At 45.4% G+C, this 18,478-nt stretch overlaps 1 protein-coding gene across 4 annotated transcripts in view; it reads left to right on the top strand.

The window, feature by feature from the left end:
* LOC121563202 (unconventional myosin-Ic-like) overlaps positions 1–18,478 on the top strand; it is a 61,386-nt gene that overhangs the window by 20,718 nt on the left and 22,190 nt on the right. For 3 of the 4 annotated variants that reach the window (XM_041875194.2, XM_041875195.2, XM_041875204.2), the window contains exons 2-6: positions 15,092–15,247; positions 15,539–15,654; positions 16,829–17,027; positions 17,519–17,599; positions 17,886–18,065. In XM_041875194.2, coding sequence (XP_041731128.1) covers positions 15,092–15,247; positions 15,539–15,654; positions 16,829–17,027; positions 17,519–17,599; positions 17,886–18,065 — 732 coding nt within the window. Of the gene's footprint in view, positions 1–4,219; positions 4,426–15,091; positions 15,248–15,538; positions 15,655–16,828; positions 17,028–17,518; positions 17,600–17,885; positions 18,066–18,478 lie in introns of those variants that run through there. The other variant, XM_041875198.2, reaches the window with a different exon arrangement.

The raw sequence follows: 18,478 nt of genomic DNA on the forward strand, positions 1-18,478 counted from the left end.
TGTGTTCAATACGCCATCAGGTGACCCGTTTTAGCTCCATTTGTTGCTGCATGCAGCTCGACTGCAATTAGTCGGTCTGGAACGTGGCCACTGTCTGCAGCTACTAGGGCCGGTCTCCTGGGCTATAAAATGTTTTGAAATGAGTGTGGGTTGAAATGGGAGTGTGCTGCTCTGTGGCTGTGTGAAGGTAATGGATGGTGGACAGCAGCAGTGTGTTGGCACCAGGCCCAGCTGAATAGAACATGGTGGATGGATGAAGCAAGCAAGGACAAGGACGTGTGTGTGTGTGTGTGTTTCTCACAGAGGTGCAATTTCTCTCCCTCTGACTCATTCTGTAAACTAATCTACTCTAGCTTAGCGGAGGGGCGGGGTCATATGTACTGTATATACAGTACCAGATATTATCATCATATTAGCCTTCAACCATATGGTGATTAAGCTGATGAGTCACCGGCAATAGTTGAGGGTTGTGTCATAGATTTGTGTCGTGCACTGAGCGATCTCGCGTACTAGCGGTATGGGTTTGCCCCTACAACAGGGGGAGAGGGGGAAAGAGGAGGGGAATTGTGGGTTTATGGTAGAGAGAGAGAGAGAGAGAGAGAGAGAGAGGTGCGCCTAGATGAGGAAGTGATAGAGGAATAAAGAAATAGGGGAGGGGAAGAAAATGAAAATAGATAAAGGGTTCCTCAGAGTGGGAGTGAAAATAAGTTCTCATTGCTGATTTCCCACGGATGCTGGGTCCCATGACTTTGTCAGAGAGTGGGATTGTGTGTGTTCAGTTTTTTTGCCCTCAGCATTCTGTTTGGTTTGGTGTGTTTTCCCTTAAGTGGTGTGACCAGTGGTTGGAGTCAAGAAGTGTTTCCATTCTGGGAACTAATGAGAGGGGAGCTGGACCATAGTCACCATGTGCGTTTACTGTCGTCCTCTCTCCCAGATGTGTGTCTATACAGTATGTCCTGCTGTGTGTGTGTGTGTGTGTGTGTGTGTCGGCTCTGCTGCATTAACTCCAGCCCTGGTTCTGGCAACAATGTTGAACTGAGACAGTCTGGCACAGTGATTGGCTGCCATTTAAACTTCATAATGACCCAAGTTGTCCTCACTTCAGACACACTTGGTGCACATAGTCGATCTTTGAAAATGAATCTCTTTAATTCATCAACTCTTTTTAATTTCAGACTTGATCCAGCAGGTGTGTGAGGGAGGAATATTGAATGACAGAATATTACAAAAGGAGGTGTAGTGTAACCAAAGGAAGATAAGAGGACACTACATAAGCCTGCATATCAGACTCATACAGACAGATGTGAAGAAATAGTCGCCTGACTCTTGATAACGTTGTTTGTGTTTGTTGTTGCGTTGCCAAGGTTATATCCCCTTTACAGTCCCTTGACAACAGTGCAATTTACAGCCGGGCCATAAAGGCTGAATTTGAGTTAGTTCTAGAGAGCAGACCTGGGTTCAAATACTATTTGAAGTCTTTCAAATACTTTGAGTGTTTGCTTTAACCAGCCTGGAGTGCCAGATGGTTGGGGTTAAGACTTCTATTGGTTCCATTGTGCCAGACAAGCTCAATCAAGCACAGCTAAAGTATTTGAAATGATTTCAAATAGTAATTGAACCCAGGTCTCTCTAGCGGCCATGAGGTCCTGACTGAGAGATGTGGGACAGATGGATACTGGTGGTCAGAGATCCCACTGATCTCGATGCTGTTTATCATAGCTGTTACCTTTGCTGTTGTGCTTGTCGTTGTGTTCCGAGACTGAATGCCTTTTTTTAGTGTTTTTTTTTCTCAAGTACTTTCTTAAGAGAAAGATGGAGAGAGTGAAAGAGAGCTAGAGAATGAGTGTTTGTGGGAGACGAGAGAGCGCGACAGACCGAGAGCGAGAAACTCACACCGTCTGGAAAACATTACTGCGATTCCTGCAGGCGGGGGCTCTGATGATGTTGGCAGTGCTGCGAGGGAGAGAGAGAAACGGGTATAGGCTACAATCCCTGAGCATAGTTCTGCAGCATATATTGGAGATTACAGACAACTATAGAGTATGTTTTCAGAAGTGAAGGTGAGGGGAAGTTATCATTTCTGTCTCGCTCCTGTGTCACATGCTACTTCTGCCAGCTGAGCAGTAGGCTTGTCCAATAGAGGGAGCTGCAGAGTGCTGTGTCAGCAGGAGCAGGGGGAGGGCTGCAAGGCTGCAGACCACATGGCTTCAGTCTACAGGTTGATCATGGCCTGGGGTTTTTACCTGAGCTGTGTTAGGGGCTGGCCTGGGGAATGCTGGGACATGTCTGCAGGGTGGGGCAGGAAAGAGAGAGCCCCCAACATCCTCACCTGGGTGCTGTTCGTTAGGCATGAAACGGAGGAAAACAGACTGAAACAGAGAGGGAATACCTGGCTTTTCACACTACTGAGCCGAACTGAACAGCGCTAAACCAAGCTGTACTGAGCTGGCCTGGTTACGCATCCACTAGAACCGTGCTGAAAAGGACAATGTGAAAAGAAAATATCTGAGCCAGATATTACATTTGGTTTGAGTCAGAACGATGGTGTGAAAAGGGTACATGTGGCTTGGCTGTCTGCTGCAGCCGCCAGGCACCACCACCTCCACAGATAGGAAACTCTGACTCCTGCTAATGATTCTCATAAAGTTGGTATTTCCTGGGCCTTTGTAGTACACAGTCATCATATCCCTTAACTCTGGAGCTCACCACCACTGTCATGATTGAGGTTTTTCTGAGGTTTTTATTTTTATTTGCCCTCATTTTCACACTTTGGGGCAGACTTCTGGACACAGATTAAGCCTACTACTGGACTAAAAAGACTTTCAATGGAGATTCTCTATTGAGCATTGTTTTTAGTCTATGACTAGGCTTAGTCTATGTAAACCGGCCCTTTGTGTTTTAATCAGAGCTTGTTAAAGGGATATTACCAATTTAGATGGTTTCAGAATATGGCTGAGAAGAGACTGCAATCCACACTGATCTTGTTTTTCCACACTGATAACTTTTTTTTATAGGTAAGGAAACCTATGTAATGTTGTTGAACTATCCCTTTAAAGCTTCAATATGTAACTTTTTTGGGGGGACCTGACTAAATACAAATAGAAATGTGTGTTATAGATCTGTCATTTTCATTGAAAGCAAGACTAAGAAGTAGTAGAGCTGTTCTATGTGCGCTAGTTCTATGCTTCCCGTTCTTAAGTTTCGTTTTTGCGTCTTTTACTTTCGGCTTTCTACACTATTTGAAAATACAACAATTTTAGTTATGGGACATTTTCATTTCACAGCAGTTAAGAAGGATTCTTTACACCAGGGTTTCCCAAACTCATGCACCCAGGGCGGCCCCAGGACCGAGTTTGGGAAACCCAGCGCTACACTATACTTGCTTGTTTTGTCACATAAACTGAAATGAAGTGCAACCAGGAAAAGGTGGAGCGATTTCTGCGTAGTGCATCTTAAAATGTTCAAGCCAATATTATTGTGTGCTTATTTCTCTGATTCACAGTGAAGTGGCTAGTGTGGTGTTCAGTCTCTGACTGCCAGACTGCTCTGGACTAATTATGGACGGTGTCCCTATGGCACCCTATTCCCTACATAGTGTACTACTTTTGACCAGAGACCTATGGAATAGGATGGCATTTGGGACGCTGTCGTAATAAAAGTTCTATCAGAGTGGCTTCTCAGCGTGAGGGAGGGAAAGAAACTGGGAGCAGCTCAGCTCGGCAACATGAATCATGGCAGTAGTGGCCTGTTCCACTCCCTGCCTGCCTTGGTTTCTGTTAAATCACCATCTCCTAAAATAAGGGAGTGAGAGGAAGGAAGAAGTGAATCTATATGATTTAAGCTATAGTTCAGAAAACATTTAGTAAAGTGCCGTTTGTCTTTCTGTTTGAGTCGTCCTGTATTCTCCCATAGCCCCCCCCACCCCACAGGTTCCCCTTCTTGTACAGAGGGACACATTCTCAATTTCTTCTCCTTTTCTCTCTCCAGGGGTGGTTGAGTCCAGATGTTTTTGTGGGATTTTTTTGTTTTAAGAGCAGAGGAGGCAGAGAGAGGAGAGGGACTGAGAGAAACTAGAACTACTTCAAGGCTAGTGTGTTTCACCTTCCACTGTAAATCCCTTGTTGGGCCCTGTGCTAGAGGGGAGGGGGGAGAGAGAGAGGAGGGTGCAGTGTGTCACAGGGGCTGCTTACTCTGTAGAAAGAGTGAGAGAAGGTAGAGAGAGAGAGAGACTGACTGACAGAGGAAGAAAATAAGTAACAGGAGAGGTGATGGCAGCTGGGTCGCTCCTACACATGGCTCCGGAGAAGTTATAAAAACAAACATTGCACGATCGCTCTGACGTGGACGACTCACATTCTGGGAGTATAGACAATTCTTAAAGCCGACCAATAAACAGGAAGGAGAGAGATGAAGTACAGAGCCATGGTAAGAAAAGAACTGCACCCTCTCTCACTCATTCTGCTCCAAGGCATTTGGAACTTAGAAGCAGCCCTCAGCAACACAGCAGGACGAGTTTCATGTTGAGTCATGTGTTTGTAGATGTGTGTGTGCTTCAGTTTAAATTGTGTACATGTGGCGGTGCTTAAGGACATATGTCTAAGGGCAGAAAATATAAATGTCTGTTGTTCCTGTCTAGGGGAGAGGGAGGTTTCGGTAGGAAAAACTTTATTAAGAAAGTAACGGCTTTGACAGTCAGTGCCCTTGAACTGCAAGGACACAGGAGAGAGGGTAAAGTAGCTGTGTTTTCACCACAAAGCACCAGTTTCTCCTGACACCAGCCTAGCTATCCATCTATGGAATTATCTAATCTTCATATCTAGCTCTCCATCCATCACTAGTAACCAGGGGGGTTTGACCACAAAGCACGTACCCAGTTTCTCCTGAGTCCCACCTATAATCAATTTATGAATTCATCTCCCAAGTTCTCTTCCTATCCAGGGTTGTATTCATTAGGCACCAAAACAGAAGAACATGGACTGAAACAGGAAGGGACTACCCAAACTTGTCCAATAAGAAATGATCTTTCTCCTATTCCGTTGCAAGTGTTCCGTAATGAATACCACCCTTCTATCACTTCTATGCGGTATCTATGTTGCGGCATCTGTTTGTGTTGGTGTGTTTGCGCCACCACAGTGTTGCAATGGCAGGCCTGTGTTGTGAGGCTGGGCCTGGATTCTTTGGTGCTGACTGGGAGTGAGAGTGATGATGTTAATTAAGCTACTTGCAGTCTGTCACAGCACCAAGTCTTCCCCAACCGTACTGCATATCTTCCTGTCACTGTCACTTCCGCAGCCTGGGGACACTGATGTGACTGACTCTCTGGGGGAGGGGTCTGGGAGGCAAGACTGTGGCTGTGTCCCAATAATCTCTGTTTCTTCCTGAAGTGTGCACTCGTTCACTACACCCCACAAATGTAAAACCATTGGATTGGTGAAGGCTAGGAAGTTTCCACCATTTATGTATACCAGTCATATATAATTTCCTTCTCATCTTTTTTTGGACTGCACGCCCCACTGTGTTTGGCTCCTACCAGCATGTTGTTCTCAGCCTGCTTTAAAACCCCTCTGAGGGGTGTTGTCACTTGAAAAACTTCCCATGGAAAACCATTGATTTTGAGTGGTATTTCCACCACCTAATTGAAAATCCCAATTCAACCCCTGGTTGTATGTCATAGTGTTTTGATAGACCAAATATGATGGTTTGTTTTGTTGACTTCAAGGACACAGTATGTTATCAATGGAGTGCTAGTGTGTGTGAACCAAGGCTGCTGTGGACCTCCAGCTAACTGCACACTGAAAGAGCACTAATGAGGAAGACGTGGACTAGCCCCTTCGAACAGGGTCGTATTCACTAGACCCCAAATGGAAGAAAACTGACCAAAACTGGGAGGGACTATCTGAACTTGTCCAATAAGAAATTCTCGTTTTTGGTTAAAAAACCAGGTGCCCTATTACCAGTGTCTCCCATCTTGTAAGGAGTGCATTAGAAGTTGTCCACACTAGTTCAGGTGGAATTAATACAATATTTTGACCAACAGCAATATGACCTGTCATTCCTGAGTCCTGCTAGTCTCTCGTTGAAAGCAGCACTCTCTGAGACTGCAATGAATGCTCCTCATGCTATATGAGGCCCATTGTATACAATGCTTTAGCCTGCAATAGATGACCCCCACTATTTTCTCCCTCTCTCTCCCTGTCAGTAGCTCCTGATTTAGAATCTCATTGGGAGGAAACGCTGTTTATTTTAGTGGCACACTGCAATGAGGGCCTGGCACACAGACACACACTGATTACAGAATACACTGAGTGTCCCCTGAGAGACTGAATGTGCAGTCGCCGCTGCCTCTTATTGGGCGCACGGTTGCTTTTCTTCTTTTTAATTGACTGATCTGCTGTAGTGAGGAAAGGACTAGTTTGCGTAAAGGAAAAGTTTGGCAAAAAGAGAGTAGAGAACAGAGCCATTGATTTGAACCTGTTGACTGGTGTTCTTGAAATGCCCTCTAACGCTTCGTTTGGGTCTGTGTTTTGGGCTGGACATGAATCCTATACCTTGTCCTTTTGAAGGGGAATATTTTTTCTAACTCAGCGCCCGTATGAGTGGGAGAATGTTTTCACCTGCTAACGTAGAGCCATAGTTGTCACACCTGTCCATCCACTTTCCCCTATATACACACACACATGCATGAACACACACACACACGCATGAACACACACACATACAGCTTCACATGCGTCCCTCTTTTCCAAGCCTTGCGGGGGGACTCCATGGCAGTCAATCACCATCAAAACGTTACTATAAACTTGGAAGTAGGCCACTGATACAGCAATGTCATGGAAAATAGTGGTATCGTTAGACCTCTTTTAAAACAGCTCTTCCCAAGTCTGTCATGGTAAACCCTTTATTGATTTCACCTTCAGTAGGTTCACAGTGTCAGTATGTTTCCATTCTACAGTAACACTTCCTATGAATAACCACTTTGTAATGCATTATTAGCATTTATAATGAACTATGCATTCTAATCCACGATATATGCACTAATAGCAGTTCAATAATTAAACATACTCGAAGATTATGCTTTAAAAGTGAAAGTGCGCAGGATATCCTGTTGTGCTTTGATGCATATCTTGACTGTTTTAATCATTTTGCTTCCTTGCTAAATGGCCACTTTTGACCTCACTTGTGGTCATGGAAAACCCATAAGCTTCTCAGTCAGCCTACAACCTTGAGAAAGACCCATGACCACTATCCCCTTTCAGTTCTGTGGTGAGTCACAATATGTAGTCACGTGTATGGTCCCTTAATGTCTGTGAAACCTAAAGTATCGATCTGTGGTCGCTCTCTTTCCCTCTCTGTGTTCCTCCCTTTTTAATAACAGGATGAGTGAGAGAAGAGAAGAGCCAGACAACTGATTCATAGTGGAACATTTTTCAAAAGGGCCAAACTCTTGAGTGGCTAACCGTGCTCTACGTAGGAGCAGATTACACCCATATGTGTTTTTAGTTAAACTGGCTGAAACGGAACCGGGGAAAATGCCTATATTCTCCACTCTTCTTACTCTAATGCTGCGTTTAGATGGCACGAGGTAGACGGAAAACCGGATGTCATTGTTTTCATTGAGAGAACGATGGTAAATGCCGTTGAAGCTAGCGGTGAATCCCGTCAGCCGCCACGGTAGACGGGACATGCCGCCAGAGTTCAAATATTTCTGCAGTCTGCCGTAGCGTTGTTTTCTACCAAATGTTGATTTGCCCTGTTTGTTTACTGAAATCACCATAGCAATGCATACTGTCGTGCTGGGTTGTTTATGCGGTCACCGTCTTTCTTGCTTTCGTGTCCCGCTATGCCGACTGGTATGACGATTTTTGCATCCCTCGTCTAAATGCAGCATTAGTCTTACTCTTCTACTGAAATCATTTACCTGAGAAAATATTATCAAGAAGTGACCTTATAAAGAAGCTTGTATTCCTGTATTAACTCTTTGACCCCCCTCCAATCTGAAAAGGCTAATAACATGACATTCTATTATGTGATAATATAACAGGATACCATGACTTAGGACCACTTACAGTTCATTCCATATAACAACATAACCACTTACATATCACTCACTAACTGTAATGGATGTTTAATTCTCTTGTCTGTCATAGCTGTTATACATCAGACTTAAAGATGCTGATAATACAAATGAACCCCTTCAGCTGCTTGGTTCATATATCACAATTTAGACCTTTAAGCAACCAAAGGGCAAGGCTAAGGTCAGGCAACGGGCAAGCATTGTTTTATGGTTATGCAGCAGACCCGCTCATTCCCCTTAGCCACACCCGGCTGTTCACTGCTCTGTGTGTGTGTGTGTGTGAGAGAGAGAGAGCGCTGACAGGTCATTCGACCACGATAACAAGTTCAGATAGCTGGCTGCTAAACTCATTTAGCAATCTAAAACATTTTAGCTGACATGGGCTAATTGATTGACTATCAGTAACTGACATAAGAGAGAAACTGCTGATGCACAATCAAATGTTGAAATTTGAACCAGCTATCTGAACAGTAGAATGGTCCACACATCATGGCATCATTAACTTGGAAGGGGATGTCCATTCTGCAGACTGTTCTAGTGCCCTCGCCAATTCGTTGATATATATGTTGAAGAGGGTGGGGCTTAAACTGCATCCCTGTCTCACCCCAAGGCCCTGTGGAAAGAAATGTGTGTTTTTTGCCAATTTTAACCGCACACTTGTTGTTTGTGTACATGGATTTTATAATGTCGAATGTTTTTCCCCCAACCCTACTTTCCATCCATTTGTATAGCAGACCCTCATGCCAAAATTACTTGACACATTGGAAAGAATTAACAAAAAACAGAGCAAACTAGAATGTTATTTGGCCCTAAACAGAGAGTACACAGTGGCAGAATACCTCACCACTGTGACTGACCCAAACTTAAGGAAAGCTTTGACTATGTACAGACTCAGTGAGCATAGCCTTGCTATTGAGAAAGGCCGCCATAGGCAGACCTGGCTCTCAAGAGAAGACATGCAATGTGCACACTGCCCACAAAATGAGGTGGAAACTGAGCTGCACTTCCTAACCTCCTGCCAAATGTATGACCATATTAGAGACACATATTTCCCTCAGATTACAGAGATCCACAAAGAATTTGAAAACAAACCCAATTTTGCTAAACTCCCTTATCTACTGGGTGAAAAACCACAGTGTGCCATCACAGCAGCAATATGTTTTTCCACAGGATTTGGAAAAGCTGACGGCATGCACTGTAGGTTGCGCAGAGGTGTTGCAGTGTTCATCAAGGACGTGTGTGTGGTGGGAAGGAGTAGAGGGTGGGGAGGCAGGAAAACAACTACAAAAGCTCCATTCAGGAACAATGAAGTAATGGAGAGAGGTGGTGTTGGGAGAACTCTGCGAGAAGGGGAAACCGAAGCGGGAGAAAAGGGCTTCCACCTGTCAGAGAGAGAACTCCCTCCCTGTGTTAAGAAGAAAGTTGGCACTGTTCCATCGTTTCTTGAAATGGTTTCCCCATAGAATTAGAATCAATAGAAAGGTCTACCCACCCATATGGCATCATTAACTTGGATGGGGATGTCCATTCTAGTAATCCTATTTCTATGGCTGTTGGCGCCGCCCCCCTGCCCCCAGTTGGGGTCTCAATTTACATTACATTTTAGTCATTTAGCAGACGCTCTTATCCAGAGCTTGTTGCAAGTTAGAATAGTAGAATAGACAAGGTGCAATTTCAACATTTGATTGTGCATCAGGAGTTTTTCTCTTATGTCAGGTACTGATAGTCAATCAATTAGCCCATGTCAGCTAAAATGTTTTAAATTGCTAAATGAGTTTAGCGGCCAGCTATCTGAACTTGTTATCATTGTTGAATTACCTGTCAGGTGCCCCCCGTTGATTTTGTTTGTCAGTCTCATGGATGTGGGTATGCAGACCTGTGAGCAACTGTGGCCCTCATGATGAGTTCAGATTTGTTGTGGCCCCCACCCCTTCAAAGTTGCCCATCCCTGGATTAGATGGCCAGATAACAGGCTTCTCACTAAAGGCTTCTCTCCTCATCCTCTCCCTGTCAGAGAGAGAACTCCCTCCCTGTGTTAAAAAGAAAGAGAAGAATGTTGGCACTGTTCCATAATTTCTTGAAATGTTTCCCCATAGAAATAGAAACAGTAGAATGGTCCACACATCATGGCATCATTAACTTGGAAGGGGATGTCCATTCTAGTAATTATATTTCTATGGCTTTTCCCGGGCTGTTGGAGCAATTAGATGCCCAGATAACAGGCTTCGCACTAATGAGCCCTACAAACCCTGGGAGAGAGAGTTCTCTCAGCGCAGCACCGACCCGAGACGGACCACTTTTTCCTCAGGAACTGCAGGCTCTTTGTTTTGCCCCGTGCCGTGTGAAACGATAGCCTACCAAGGCTCAGGGCCCGTATTCCAAAAGCCTTTCAGATTCGAAGTGCTGATCTAGGATCAGGTCACCCCTCTCCATATCGTCGTATTTCATTATGATCTGAAAAGGCAGAAAGTATTCTAGATCAGCCCTCCTACTCTGTGAATACGGGCCTACAACTTGAGATGGAGGGGTGGTGGTGACCACAAACTACCTAAAGACCCTCGGAGGGATAACGTGTGAATGAAGTGAGAGTTAAAAAGGCCGGTGTGAAGGCTTGAGTCATCACCCACGTAAAGATTATAGATGTTGGATCTTAATTTAAGCCAGTTTGCTACAGCAGGAAAATAAACCTGCAGCAACAGGTAATGTGAATTATTATATGGATTATAATTAAAGGACATTTTTATAAGGGTAAATACATTTTTCGTAAGGGAAAATCAAGTCTGATTTTCAAAGTGGAAATTGCAAATAATATAATAATAATCATTTTTAAACCTCAAATACACTACAAGTTGAAAATGTCCTGCATTGTAGGAAAGTTATCCTGCAACAGGGTGATCACATTAAGATCCTACATCTGTAGGAATCATTAAGCTGGAACAACTTGACCTCTACGGGATCGGTGTCCCCTATACTGGACGGTTGAGCTAACGTGCGCTAATGTTATTATCATGACTGTTGTAAGTAACAGCAAACTTTCCAGGACATAGACATGTCATATATGGGCAGAAAGCTTAAATTATTGTTAATCTAACTGCACTGTACAATTTACAGTAGCTATTACAGTGAAAAAAAGACCATGCTATTGTTTGAGGAGAGTGAACAACAACAAAAAACGTATCACGGCAACTGATTTGATACATTCACCTCTGAAGGTAAATAATGTACTTACATTCAGTAATCTTGCTCTGATTTGTCATCCTAAGGGTCCCAGAGATAAAAATGTAGCATAGTTTTGTTTGATAAAATCAATTTTTATATTCAAATGTAGGAACTGGTTCTACAGTTTGAACCCCTGCTGTCTCTGGCTCCACACCCACCCCGCCCAGCCATCTAGTGTGAAAGTTAGTGTACAGTCTTGGTCAAAAGTTTTGAGAATGACAACTATTGGTCTTCACAAAGTTCGCTGCTTCAGTATTATGAGATATTTTTGTCAGATGTTAGTATGGTATACTGAAGTATAATTACAAGCATTCCATAAGTGTCAAAGGCTTTTATTGACAATTACATTAAGTTTATGCAAAGAGTCAATATTTGCAGTGTTGACCCTTCTTTTTAAAGACCTCTGCAATCCGCCCTGGCATGCTGTCAATTAACTTCTGGGCCACATCATGACTGGTTCTTGCATAATCAATGCTTGGAGTTTGTCAGAATTTGTGGGTTTCTGTTTGTCCACCCGCCTCTTGAGGATCGACAACAAGTTCTCAATGGGATTAAGGTCTGGGGAGTTTCCTGGCCATGGACCCAAAATGTCGATGTTTTGTTCCCCGAGCCACTTAGTTATCACTTTTGCCTTATGGCAAAGGTGCTCCATCATGCTGGAAAAGGCATTGGCCGTCACCAAACTGTTCTTGGATGGTTGGGAGAAGTTGCTCTCGGAGGATGTGTTGGTACCATTCTTTATTCTTGGCTGTGTTCTTAGGCAAAATTGTGAGTGAACCCACTCCCTTGGCTGAGAAGCAACCCCACACATGAATGGTCTCAGGATGCTTTACTGTTGGCATGACACAGGACTGATGGTAGCGCTCACCTTGTCTTCTCTGGCCAAGGTGTTTTCCGGATGCCCCAAACAATTGGAAAGGGGATTCATCAGAGAAAATGACTTTACCCCAGTCCTCAGCAGTCCAATCCCTGTACCTTTTGCAGAATATCAGTCTGTCCCTGATGTTTTTCCTGGAGAGAAGTGGCTTCTTTGCTGCCCTTCTTGACACCAGGTCATCCTCCAAAAGTCTTCGCCTCACTGTGCATGCAGATGCACTCGCACCTGCCTGCTGCCATTCCTGAGCAAGCTCTGCACTGGTGGTGCCCCGATCCCGCAGCTGAATCAACTTTAGGAGCCGGTCCTGGCGCTTGCTGGACTTTCTTGGGCGCCCTGAAGCCTTCACAACAATTGAACCTCTCTCCTTGAAGTTCTTGATGATCCGATAAATGGTTGATTTAGGTGCAATCTTACTAGCAGCAATATCCTTGCCTGTGAAGCCCTTTTTGTGCAAAGCAATGATGACGGCACGTGTTTCCTAGCAGGTAACCATGGTTAACAGAGGAAGAACAATGATTTCAAGCACCACCCTCCTTTTAAAGCTTCCAGTCTGTTATTCTAACTCATTCAGCATGACAGAGTGATCTCCAGCCTTGTCCTCGTCAACACTCTCACCTGTGTTAACGAGAGAATCACTGACATGATGTCAGCTGGTCCTTTTGTGGCAGGGCTGAAATGCAGTGGAAATGTTTTTTTGGGATTAAGTTCATTTTCATGGCAAAGAGGGACTTTGCAATTCATCTGATCACTCTTCATGACATTCTGGACTATATGCAAATTGCCATCATCAAAACTGAGGCAGCAGACTTTGTGAAAATTAGTAATTGTGTCATTCTCAAAACTTTTGACCACGACTGTATAAGCTAATGATCCATCATGTATGACATTCCTGGGATTGTGTAAACTTACATTTTCTATTACCATATAATTTTTGTATGTTCTCTATAGTTATGTACTTGAAAATGTATCATTTGACGAATTCAGCACATTTGGGCAGACATCTGGACATAGTCCAGTATTGCAATGCTTCACTGGATCAATCTGAAACTTTTCACCTAAACTGCAATATTCTATTGTGGCCTTTCTCTTGCATTTCAAAGATGATGTTTGTATTATCTTTTACCAGATCTAATGTGTTATATTCTCCTACATTAATTTCACATTTCCACAAACTTTAAAGTGTTTCCTTTCAAATGGTATCAAGAATATGTGTATCCTTGCTTCAGGTCTACAGGCAGTTAGATTTTGGTATGTCATTTTAGGCGAATATTTAAAAAAGGGGTCCGATCCTTAAGAGGTTAAGTCGTAAAGCTAAAGAACATTAAATGGTGCTGTTAGGTGTTGGTGTGTGGAGACTCCTCAAGCAGAGGCAATTCATTAGGATTAAAGTCTAAAGGGATCTACACAGTCTACGCAAACAGAGCCGACGGAGGTCCGTTTGCGTCCCTCTCTACGTAGTTCTACGTACATTTGTGCGGCTGAATTTTTGGAATGCAAACGGACCTCCATCGATGCCGTTTGCATAGACTGTGTAGAGCCCTTAACAACCAGGGTTCCATCACAATTGGCACCCTATTCCCTACATAGTGCACTACTTTTAACCAGAGCCCTATGGGACCTGGTCAAAGGTAGTGCACTATATAGGGAGTAGGGTGCCATTTGGGACACCCCTGTTGAGACTACTTCACTATCTCTCCTGCCATCTCTCGTTATAACTCAATGTTGCATAAAGCAGACGGACGGAGGGAGAGATGGATGGATGGATGGATGGATGGAGGAGGAAGGGGGAGAAGGGTATGGTACTGTGTGAAGCAGGGAGTTGTTTTTGGAACGTTGGGGAATACAGTGATGATTGATAAGGAATGGAGTCACTTCCTGGCACCACACACACACACGCACACACACACACAGCACACCTCCCTCCCCTCGTTCCTCTCCAGTCTCCTCTCCTCCTAAGCTACACTCACACGTTCTGTCCGTTTCATCCCTCCCCTCTCTCTGTTTTTCTCCTCTGTGATACAAGCCCTATTGTCAACAGCTGCCTCACCTAGCCCTTAATTAGGAGGAGGGGCACCTCTCTCCCTCTCTCTATCCCCTGGGCCGAGGCCCTACTGTGTCAATAACACAACAACATATGCAGCTGCTCTGTAGAATGTGTGTGTGTGTGTGTGGTAATGAACATGGACATTGAACAATAAACGTGCGTGCGTTCCGTGCGTGTGTGTGTGTGTGTGCACGTGTGGACCCGTGTGTGTGCTGGCATAATCATCTGTGCGTTCCCTGCCTTGTTGATGCATCCACAGCGTAGTGACAGATCTGTGTGGTACTGTATTGTGATAGTGACTATACTGTATAGTGAGCCATGGATCTGGGTAACATTCGCGATCTGGTGTGTAAAACTCAAGCCTCCATCGTAGAAAACAGGTTCCTGGGCAAACGCATTGACGAGCTGAAGGATGTAAGTTACGTTTTCTTTTTAGATTGGGGATTTTTGCTTGGTTGGAGCCTTGGTTGGGTTTTCCTCCACTTCTAGTTCTAGCTTGCACAAGATTACAAAGTGAGTTGTTTTCTAAGGAGAGCTCTTTAATATGGAACACTGCAAAACTCCAGTTTCTACAAAAAATTTCTGTCTGTGTATGTTATTGAATGTGGGGGAGAAGGCTCTTGTGCTAACTAATCTTTGTCATAGTTTTTGATGGAAATGGGTACCTTTTGTGAAGCGTTGTGTCATAGTGTGTCTTGAGGTACGTAGCTAGATTCCGGGGCTGTTATGAACACATTGCGAGATACTCACAAGCAACGCTTATTGAACTTAACCAGGGTCTTTGGTATTTTTTTGGTTCTCTCTCCTGCCTTATTTTTATACCGATTATATACATGGTTCCTATTGCTGACCTCCCTCTTCTCTCTCCTACCTCTAGGCGGTGGGTAGTGACGGGCTGCGGATCACGATGGAGAGTGCCCTGACGGCCAGGGACCGGGTGGGGGTGCAGGACTTTGTCCTGCTGGAGAACCACACCAGCGAGGCGGCCTTCATCGAGAACCTCCGCAAGCGCTTCAAGGAGAACCTCATCTATGTAAGACGCCTACCCAATTGCACTCACCTCCTGGGTCATATTCATTAGGTAGCAAACGGGGAAGGACTACCTGAACTTGTCCAATAAACAATGCTTGTTTTTGTATTCCGTTGAAAATAAAAAAGTGTGTGTAGATGCATCCCACCATTCCCCCACTTTGTTTTCACCTTAAAGACACCATGAACTCTCTCTCGCTCTCGCTCTCTCTCTCTCTCTCTCTCTCGCGCTCTCTCTCTCTCTCTCTCTCTCGCTCTCTCTCGCGCTCTCTGTCTCTCTCTCTCTCTCTCTCAGACATACATCGGCTCAGTCCTGGTGTCGGTGAACCCTTACAAGGATCTGGAGATCTACACCAAGAACCACATGGAGCGCTACCGAGGCGTCAACTTCTACGAGGTTTCTCCCCACATGTGAGTAACCTGAACCCGGGTATCCTAACCCACCATCTCTCCCTCTCCTCCTCTCCCATCCCAGTTGACTCAGTGATGGACTAACAGTTATGTAACAGGGGGTTTTCTGAGCGTCTGCTCGGCATACATTACATTGGGGCTGTTTGTTTGATGAGTTGCTAGGCGAAGAGGGAATTCCTGGCCGATTCCTCTGACTCTCTGACCACGGGCGAACAATGGACTGTATTATGGAGATTCCGCCATGCGCTCAACATTCCCGGCTTCGCTGCTCCTCGACTCCTTGTTTTTTCCCGTTCTACTCGATGATGTAGCCAAATGTTTTCTGTCTGTCTGAGGGGGAAAAGAGGGATGTGTTTTGGAAGGGAGGGAATATGGAGGAGGGACAGAGAGACGAATGGGCGATGGGGTGGGGGGGGGATGGTACTAGGTGGTTTCAGAGGGGTGTTCCTCCTAGGAGGAGATTTTCCTGCCCCATTTTCTCCCCCCACACCCTCTCCTGGGGGTTTCGGTGGTGACTGTTAGGGGTCTTGTGGAGGGGTTGACGTTGGCGCTAACGTTATCTCAACTCTGTTTCAGGGGAAAGGGAAGGGCGGTACCTAGTGTGTCTTCCACACTTAACCCAACCCCTCTGAATCACACCCCTGTCATGTGGCAAAACAGGCTGAGTAAACATAGATGGAGCCTGGTGAAAATAAGTCATCATAACAGGATCATCATATCTCATTTACTGTATGGCCACCACACCTATCACTTATCAAATGGGTTCTTATTTAAAAGGGTAGAATCAGAATCAACTTTATTCTCCAAGTACATTTGCATGGACCAGGAATTTGACCTGGTGAAATGGTGCGGACAATAAAAACAATATACAGACAAAATATAGACAAAATCATTTTTGTGGAATTTTCCATATACAAGATAGATACAGTAAAAACAGAACAACCACACATAATAAGAAAGTATATAATAAACAAATGAACAGTTGAGGATCTACGATATGAAGTGTGGAAATATCCCATCCACTCCACTGTAACCCATCCACTTCAAATTGAAGGTTCATGAGGATGCGATGATACAAAGTGCCTCTGTGTTTGCTAGCTGTCCCACTCCTCCATTACAGTACTAAACTGATTCATGTTCTCTCTCTATCTCTCACCCCCCCTCCTCCTTCCAGCTACGCAGTGTCTGACAACTCCTACCGGTCCATGCGGACGGAACGTAAGGACCAGTGCATCCTCATCTCGGGGGAGAGCGGTGCCGGCAAGACTGAGGCATCAAAGAAGATCCTGCAGTACTACGCCGTGACCTGTCCCGCCAGCGACCAGGTCGAGACAGTCAAGGACCGCCTGCTGCAGTCCAACCCTGTCCTAGAGGTGAATACTGGGGGGGGGGGAAATACCAGGTCATCCGTTGCATGTGCCTGGCTTGGGCCAGTCTAAAACAAGACATCATATTTGTGTGTGTGTGTGCAGGTGTGTGTGCAGCCTGTCCTGGAGCGTGAGCGGGCTCTCTACTCACTGTATTGAGCTGTGGTTGTGTTTTGGATGGGCTGTAGACTAGTGGAGTCCAGACAGAAGGGGAGCAGATGTGTTAGGATCACAGCAGAGCAGAGGGGTACAGACCGACAGACTGCCCTGTAACCTAGCCCCGTGTCTCAGCCACAGCCCAGCACACCTCCTGCCTGACTCTACTTTAACACATCTGTCTACCCCCTCCCCTATCTCCCTCCTATCTCCCCCTCCTCTCACTCTTTTCTCTCTTCTTCCTTTGTGGACCTCCCCTCTTTCATCCTCTCCCCCTCGGTCTACCTCCTGTCTCTCCCTCCTCTCTGTCTACCTCTCTTCGTCCCGATGTGTGACCCCAGGCTTTTGGAAATGCCAAAACGTTGCGCAACGACAACTCCAGCCGCTTCGGTAAATACATGGACATCCAGTTTGACTTCAAGGTGAGTGAGTGGTCACACACACACACACACACACTGACAGAGTATGTTCCTGTAAGGGGGATACCAGTACATAAACACTACCAGTCCTTCCATATTAACTTGTACTGTATGTTTATTTTTCCACTCCTACGTTACTGTACTCTCCATGGGGCGCGTTCGTTTCGTGGGGCGTATACACCTGCATGTGGTTTTGTGTCCTTGTGTGGCCCTGTGTCTGTCTCAGTATCCCTGCATCACCACCCTCTCCTCCTCCCCCTTTCCCCGGTTCCCTCTCTCCCGGCGGCAGGGTGCTCCAGTGGGGGGCCACATCCTCAACTACCTGCTGGAGAAGTCGCGGGTGGTGCACCAGAACCACGGAGAGAGGAACTTCCACATCTTCTACCAGCTGATTGAGGGGGGTGAGGAGGACCTGCTGCGGCGCCTGGGCCTGGAGAGGAACCCCCAACAGTACCAGTACCTCGTCAAGGTGGGACGCACCAGAGTTTCACTCTATGGTTGGGTCTGGAATGGGACACTGTTCCCTACTGCTCAACCTTTGACCAGAGCCTGTGTTTAGCTGTTTGGGGCTCAGGTCAAAGGTTGAGATTTATCCCCAAGTCTCTCCTTCTCTCCTTTAGAGCAGGAAGAGGTGTGTGTGTGTATGTGGCTGCAGTTACCCCTCTCTCTGTCTCTGTCTCTGTCTCTGTCTCTGTCTCTGTCTCTCTCTCTCTCTGTCTCTGTTTGTCTGTCTCTCTCTCTGTCTCCTCCATCTCTCTCTCTCTCCTCCATCTCTCTCTCTCTCTCCTCCATCTCTCTCTCTCTCTCCTCCATCTCTCTCTCTCTCTCTCTGTCTCTCTGTCTCTCTGTCTCTCTGTCTCTCTCTGTCTCTCTGTCTCTCTC

The sequence above is a fragment of the Coregonus clupeaformis genome, chromosome 5 (assembly GCF_020615455.1).
Source record: "Coregonus clupeaformis isolate EN_2021a chromosome 5, ASM2061545v1, whole genome shotgun sequence".
Classification (NCBI taxonomy): Eukaryota; Metazoa; Chordata; class Actinopteri; order Salmoniformes; family Salmonidae; genus Coregonus; species Coregonus clupeaformis.